The sequence below is a fragment of the Musca vetustissima genome, unplaced genomic scaffold (genome assembly GCF_032173495.1).
Source record: "Musca vetustissima isolate MV318-11 ecotype Yass unplaced genomic scaffold, APGP_CSIRO_Mvet_v1 utg8848, whole genome shotgun sequence".
Taxonomy (NCBI): domain Eukaryota; kingdom Metazoa; phylum Arthropoda; class Insecta; order Diptera; family Muscidae; genus Musca; species Musca vetustissima.
In genome coordinates, this window is record NW_026889033.1 from 74,434 (window position 1) to 82,941 (window position 8,508).

At 34.4% G+C, this 8,508-nt stretch overlaps 1 protein-coding gene across 1 annotated transcript in view; it reads right to left on the reverse strand.

The window, feature by feature from the left end:
- LOC133336779 (protein Optix) overlaps positions 1-8,264 on the reverse strand; it is a 40,329-nt gene extending 32,065 nt beyond the window's left edge. The window contains exon 1 of the mRNA XM_061545060.1: positions 7,874-8,264. Coding sequence (XP_061401044.1) covers positions 7,874-8,193 — 320 coding nt within the window. The 5' untranslated portion in view covers positions 8,194-8,264. The remainder of the gene's footprint in view (positions 1-7,873) is intronic.
- Positions 8,265-8,508: the final 244 nt, after the last annotated feature.

Consider the following 8,508-nt stretch of genomic DNA (forward strand, 5'->3'; position numbering starts at 1 on the left):
CGGGGTCAACATTTTTGTTGATATAATTCGAATCTACACTGACTAAAGAATGTCTCTGCAAAATTTCAACTGAAAATCTTAATAACTTTTGAAGATATAGCCGATTTATTGGGTCAGCATCAAGTGACGGCTGAAGGGCTTCTCAAACTTTAAACGCGGTTTTCTCTAAACATTGTTTTGCGAATGGCGGGCACAATAACTCAAAAACTAATAATCCAATCGGTTCCAAATTTTGCAACGTTTCTCTGGGATTGTATAGCTCTCGTATGAACTAGGATAAAGCCAATATTTTTTAACTTGGTTTTTGGTAAAAAAAATCGGCGATTTTCCAAAAATATTTTTTCAAAGGTCCACCATTTTGTTAATTTTAAAGCGAAGTCAATAATCCTAGTTCATACGAGAGCCAGACATGTACTCTTTCTAACACCGTTGGAATTGTCGGATTCCGATGTTCCAGTGAGGAGTTATCATGCCCGCCATAAAAAATAAGGACTTTTCTTTAATTACAAAAAACAACAACAAAACAATAACAAAATTTTTTGTAAATTATTTTTCTTCTCTTTTAAATCTTCAAATATATATGTGCAAAGTTACAAACCTTAACAAGCATTTGTATTGATTTACCAGCCCATTGAAAATCTTGAAAAATTAAAATGGAAAATGGGGGGGTTCCCTTAAAGTACCTAAAATGTTGCAGTGTCACGAGAAATATCAAATCTTCTCCTAATCGTTGGTAAATATCTTTGAAATTATAAACACAACACTTCGCACTTTTAAGATTCCCTAAATCAGTGTGGACAATGTTTCAGCATTATGTGGTAGTAAGTTGTCCATGCTCTGAAAAAATAATGTTCAAAATTACAGACATGCCGATAATTAAACGGGAAATATGTATGGCATCTTTTTAATACGTTAGGCCAACCCAATTCGGCCAACGTCTTCACAATACGCAAATGGAGCTATATTAAATCTTGGTCCTAAATAAAAATGTTTCCGCAGACATGTGTTTTACCATTCAATATCCCGGAATGATACATTACACTTACTTCAATGGGAATGGATATATGCCAAATTTCAGCCGATCATATTTAAAAACGTGCCCAAATCCCCCATAGCATCGAAAATGTGGAGTACTATTATATAGGCGATATTTGGAGACTTGGGCGAATATTGATAATTTGAATTAGGAAGTATTAGTAGTACTATCCTTATTATTAAATTAGAAGTAATTCTGTTCAATATTGGGGGCTACCCTAAAAAGTGAACGAAAATGCAACATTTCAATACCCAATATCTTATGAGTAGTAGAAATGTATGTATGTATATAATGTATGTGCAAATTTCAAAGTTCTATATTAAATCGTGTAGGGATAAAAAGCTAATTTAATGTTGGGAATGGAAGTGTTATAAATATATTGGGTAAAATGTAATTAAATCCAGAAGTCAATCTTATGTGTGCATTTAAATGTTTTTAATTTTAATTTATTTTCCACGAATGTTATTTTCAGTGTGTTCAGACAAATACCAAGGTATTACATCTGTGGAGGGTATAAAAACCAACCTAAAATGACGAAAATTATACATCAACTATATTGCTAGACAAGACAACGTTTGCCGGGCCCGCTAGTAAATGTATAATTTCTTGAAAAACAACTTTTTCAAAAATAAATTTTCCAACAATTAAACAATGTATTTTGGGGCCTTCCTGTAAAATATCCCTGTAAAAATATCCCTGGCTTTATTTATGCCCCAAAAACAAGTACTCAACGTGATACCCAAATATATTCCAAAAAAAAAAAATCAACCACCCTCAAAAGCCCACCCACATATACATCTTAAAGATATAACGACAACTTTTTTTATTTATGACCAAGGATATCAAAAACGAATTCAAGGGGAGGAGGAAGGAAGAAAATACTTGAGTGAGGGTGGTTAATAAAAATCAATCACAATTTGTAAGTCATTTCTGTTTGAGACATATTCCATGATTAGCACTTGAAAACAAATAAACAATTATGAAGTTTTTTTTTTTAATAAAAATTAATAAACATGCTATGAAATAATTGGAAATAGATTCAATTCCAAGAAATTTGATTTTTGTATTGGCTAACAAATAAATTAAAACACACAATCGTATGTACGAAAATGTGTATGCATGCAAGCTAAACAAATTTAGTCAATATGGGTAATATAAAACCTCAATTGAAATTAATGAAGAATTTCGATTTTTTTATTATTATTTTCTTTAATAAAATTTATTTTTTGTTAAGCATATGGAGGGTATACATATATGTACATATATTTTTTCACAAATTCCTTTCCTGAAATCTGATCTTATTCTGTTTCTAGAAAACAAATCAACGGAAGCCTTTCCGTACCTCAGTTAAATTCTGTGGATGGCTGACTGGCTGCTGGTATAACACAAACTCATATCAAACTAATGATTTGCATGAAAAAAGAAAACAGATCACATTTTTTAGCTCTTAAAATCGGTGTTATATTTCTAACTGGCAAAACACAATACCACAATTGTCATTGTGAGACCATTGTCAGTTTGAGTGGTATTTGCCATCATAATGTTAATTGCTAAATTAATCACTTTGTTTATTAATTTAGTTGAAGTTCCCGATCGTTGTCATGCTCATCCTCATTCATATCATTATATCGTTCTGGAGGTTTCATACGATTTTTTTTGTTCTTCTGTATTGTCAATTTATTTTAATTTGGTTTAGTGTCTTCCTTTTATTGTTCGTTATTGTTTTCTCATTATGCACAAAAAATGTTAGCCCCTCTTTTAATATAAAATTGATCCCAAAAACCAGGAAAGATTCATTAAAGAGTTTAAAGATCATATTTCATTCGGGGTTAGTTTCGAATGAAGTGAATATGTCTCTGCTTCTTAAGTTATTTATTTTCTTTTTTTATTAATTTAAAGTGATTAAAAAATAATTAAAATCATTTGGAAGCAGAAAAACTTTTGGTCACTGGGGGGAGGAGAAATTGATTGGCATTTTGGGGTATTCATTTAAGAAGTTGGCATATGATCTGAATAGTGGTCACAGGATGTTAATTACTGATTTACCTCGATTATGCGTGATGATCGGAATAACCGAAATTCAGATTAAATGCATAACAAAATTTAACTAGCTCTTAAAAAATATTTTATATTTGTTATAATAATTATTTATACGACCGCGGCCAAAAATTGATCAAAACCTAATACTTCAGAGGACAAAGTTATTGATGAGAATTGATAGAAAACACTGCAATTAGAATAAATAACAAATTTGGCTTTGTTTGAAAAAGGGCTGAAATGTGACCGACCGCTGGAACATCCGAATCCAAAAAATTCCAACGGCATTCGAAACAGTGCATGTCTGGCTCTGCTATGAACTAGGATTATTAACACACGCACCAAAATTAAGAAAACGACGGACCTACGAAATTAGATTTTTGGAAAATTACCTTTTTACTAAAACCAAGTAAGAACCAGTGAGCGGAGCAGTATAGTCGGACGGGCCGACCATACGATACCCTACACAACTACCACTGAACTCAAATTTTCTGCGGATGTTTATTCCGAGCCTGGGCAATATTTCGTGATATTTGCACCCTCTTGCTCGATTAGAGGTAAACAGCACCTCTTCCTCACACTGACATATTTTCCGAATATTACGAGTATTCAGTACAGCCATTGTCCAGATTCCCTTCACCGTGGGTTGCGTTGTGATGTTCGGCTTTCATTTGTGGTCTATAGATCGACTCGAAAATAACACAAAAAATTAAGTTTTCGGTAAACTTCACTCCAAAATTATTATCTGATCATCACCAAATATTATAGGCGTTGTCCTTGACCATAATTGGAACCTCATGTAGCATTTCAAAGCGATCAGCGTTATAGTTCTGCTCTCTAGAGTGATAATGGGTTACTAAATAATAAACGAATACGGAGATACCTGCACATACAACAATATAATTGGCATTAATTTAAAGGTCAACCACACCTCTTGGATATAATATCAACTTCTCGGGTCTGTGTCCTTCAGGGGTAAATATATACGCTATTGAATACAAATTTTGTCATTTTCACACAAAAGTCAGGGTCCATTTGACCCACTAAATATTGACCGATCTTTATCAAAACAGGTATGCTTATTCTTTGGCCCGATCCCCTTCTCCATGCAAAATTTCACGATGTTCGGGTTATTATTGCGGCCTGTGGAGCGACCAGAAAAACCGACAAACATTTAGTATTTGGTCCATTTCATCCCCTAAATATTAACCGATCTTTCCCAAAAACAATAGGGGTCTTCATTGGCCAGAACCCATCCTACATGCAAAATTTCGTGAAGATTTGTCCACAACTGTGGCTTGTATCGTGTTTACAAATTATAATGGACAGACGGACGGACGGACACACATGTCTAGATCGACTCAGCTAGTCGAGATATGACGATTGGTATACTTAAAGGTGGGTCTAGGACCAATATTTCGCGGCGTTACAAACTTTTGGGGCTGCAAAAAGCTATAATACCCTGACAACATAGTTGTGTAGGGTATAAAAATCGATGACCTATTACATTAATTCTAATTCATACGATAGCTATGTATGTATAGAATAACACGTTAAAATTTAGAATGGATTGGATTATTAGCTTTTGAGTTATCGTGTTCGCCATTCGTAAAAATACTATTTTGAGAAAAACGCGTTTAAGGGAACCCCACCCATTCTCGATTTTAATTTTTCAAGATTTTCAATGGGCTGGTAAATCAATACCAATGCTTGTTAAGGTTTGTAACATAGCACATATATATATTTGAAGATTTAAAAGAGAAGAAAAATAATTTACAAAAAATATTTGTTATTGTTTTGTTGTTGTTTTTTTGTAATTAAAGAAAATTCCTTATTTTTGATGGCGGGCATGATAACTCCTCACTGGAACATCGGAATCCGAAAATTCCAACGGTGTTAGAAAGAGTACATGTCTTGCTCTCGTATGAACTAGGATTATTAACTTCGCTCTAAAATTAACAAAATGGCGGACATTTGAAAATATATTTTTGGAAAATCGCCGATTTTTTTTACCAAAAACCATGTTAAAAAATAAGGAAGATCTTCACCGATTGGCATTATCCTAGTTCATACGATAGCAGTACACCAACAGAGAAACGTGTAAAAAATTGGAATCGATTGGGTTATTAGTTTTTGAGTTATCGTGCCCGCCATTCACAAAAGAGAAAAAACGCGTTTAATGTTTGAGAAGCCCTTTAGACGTCACATGATGCTGACACAATAAATCGGCTATATCTTCAAGAGTTCTAGAGATTTTCACTTGAAATTTTGTAGGGACATTCTTAAATTAGTGTAGACTCGAATTAAATCAAAAAAAAAAACCTCGAGAAGGGGGGGTGGGTGGTCCCTTAAAGTTCTTTCCACCACGTTATGTAAATGCAATAAATCGGTTATCAAGAGTTATAGGGAATTTTTATTAACAGGGGCATTCTTGGAAGCTATAATACGCTGACAATTATGTTGAATGAAATATTGGTCCTATATCTATCTTTTAGTGTACCGATCGTCATATTTCGACTAGCTGATTCGATCCAGACATGTGTGTCCTTCCCTTTGTCTATTCCTTATAATTTGTAAACACCATACAGACCACCGGTATGAATCAATCTTCACGAAATTTAGCGTCCGGCCGGTTCTGATCGGCGAATATTTGGTGGATGAAATGGATCATAATTGCGCTCCACAGACCGCAATTATGACCCGAACTTCACAAAATTTTATTTGATAAAGAGAATCTGGTCAAAGAATAAGCATACCGTTTTGATACAAATCGTTCAATATTTAGCGGGTCAAAGGACCCTGACTTTTATGTGAAAAATTGCAAAATTTGCATTCTATGGGGGATATATCTAATCCTGAAAAACATAAAACGGAGATGTTGACAGCATATCCAAAAGGAGTGGTTGACCTTAAAATAGGTAGCAATTATTAGTTTGGGAAAAAGAAATCCATTAGGCCGGTCGTCGAAAATGTCGATAAAATCAGAGAAATGATCGATGTTTGGGTCCCACACCAATTAACAGAAAAAAATAGGATGGATCGAATTTCCATCTGCGAAGCCTTGGTCAAACAGAATGAGATATACCCATTCATTAAACAGATGGTTACTGGAGATGAAAAATGGATCACATACGATAACCCTGTGCGAAAACGATCGTGGTCAAAGAGCAGTAAAGGTCCTCAAACGGTGGCCAAACCAGGACTAACGGCCAGGAAGGTTCTGCTGTGCATTATAAATTGCTTTCATATGGACAAACGCTAAATTCTGATCTCTACTGTCAATAACTGGACCGTTTGACACTAGGCCACACACATCTACAGTTACTCGCCAGAAACTTTGGCAGCTTAGTTGGGAAGTTTTAATGCTTCCGTCGTACAGTCCGGACGCTTGGTGCCAAGCGATTATCATATTTTTTCTTGCATTGCAAAATTTTTTAATGATAAAAAAATTGGTATATAGGGAAGATTGTGAAAATCGATGACTAGAGTTTTTTGCAGGACTTCTATGAGAGAGGCATTATGAAGTTACGTTTAAAATAGAAACAAATCGGTGCATATTTGACACAAATCGGACATTCCAAAGTATGTAAAAATAAAGTCCTACAGTTTATATATATAAAATGTGGATTTCTTTTTCCCCAACCTCATATATTGTTGTATGTACTCGGATGTGGAAGTTATATGTTAATAATTACAGGAGTCTACCTATACTCATATTGTTACCACACTATTGAGCGGAAATGTCGCGTAGATCGCTATGAATTTTTACATAAGGGTCCGATTATGGTTAAAGTCGACCGCTATTTTTTCGGTAATGATAATTATGGGATGAAATAGATCAACAATTTAACAATTTATTATTAGCCGGACGTCACAATTTTTCCACGTGAAAGGGGATCTGACCAACTAAGTCAATATTTATCGGGACATATGAAACAAAATTCTTTTGTTGAAAATGAAAAAAAAAAAATTGAATATTTTGGTACAACTTTTACTCTGGGAAACATTATTTGGAAATAATGCATCAGATGAGCTGTTGAACTCTAATCGGTAAAGAGAGTGCAAATAACACGAAATATTACTTAGACTCGGAAAATAAATCCGCAGAAACTTGGAGCTAAGTGATATTTGTGTAGGGTATCATATGGTCATCCCCGTCCGACTATACTGATCCGCTCACTGGTTCGTACACCAAACCGTACTAAGTACATTTATCCTAAAAAGCCAAACTTTCCAATTTCAAATGACGAAGTAAAATAAATAAAAAAAATATATCTGCTCACGGTACATGATCCCGTTTACTGCCGATACAAAGATTTTATTAAAACTTGTTCATCCTTTGCATATATAAATATATGTAGGTAGCGGCCTATATACTAGTTCATGTCCTTTGAAATCAAAATCTGAATTTGAATATAGGCGTAGTTTTATTCATCATAAAACGGCATCGACGAGCTACTTTAACCGAGTCGAGCTTCTGGTACTGGATTATCGCACAAATTGGTTATCGTTATCGCGCAAATTGGTTTAAAAAAATAAATTTGCGACGGTATAATATCGTAGTAATATGTATATAGCTCATATGAAATTGTTTTCAAAATCTATAAAGTTTTGTTGTTCGAAATGGGGATATAAACACAAATTAACTACAGAAGAAGCTCTTAAAATATCTCCCAGTATCATATTAAAAAAATTCTAAGTTGATCTGAAAAAACTTTGATATATTCTATAAATTCCGATTCCCAAAAAATTTTGCTTCACAACCATATTTTACATTTCTAATATGTAGTGCTTTCTTACCTGAAATTTCCCACATGATATGCCACCACAGCTCGCGCCCTCAATACCGCTTCACAATTCAAGATTTCATGCATATTGGGCAGTGCCACCGGTAAACTCCAGAGAAATCTGGCCAAACGTTCTATATCGCCGGAATCTTCCAGTGTTTTACAGACGATCTCAACTTGGGCAGCAGAAAAGGCAAGTGTCGGTATGGCCAAGATGGGGCTGGGTGCTATGATTTGATGGGCCGGAACAACGACGGGTACGGTGGCAGGTGCTGGTGAGAAATTCTCTTGTGGAGGTTGAGGTTGTTTACCCTCCGTCGGTCCAACGGCCATTTTATTCGTTGAATCCACTGTGAACAACTTTGCATACTATACTTGCAGCAATGATGTTAATAATTTTGGTGGCGTTTTTTGTGGAGAACACAAAAAATAATACAAATAATTTCGATGCGAGTTTTTGTTTTTTTTTTAGAACACAAATTAATTAGAAAAAAAATAGTTTGGGTTACGATTACACTTCACAAGAATTTTAATTTTTTAACGAGGTCTACTTTTTAGAATTTGTTTAATTTTTTTTAATATTCTGCACACTTGCTTTTTATGGACTTAATTGGTTACATAAGCTTTGTCCACATGCCTTAGAACTGG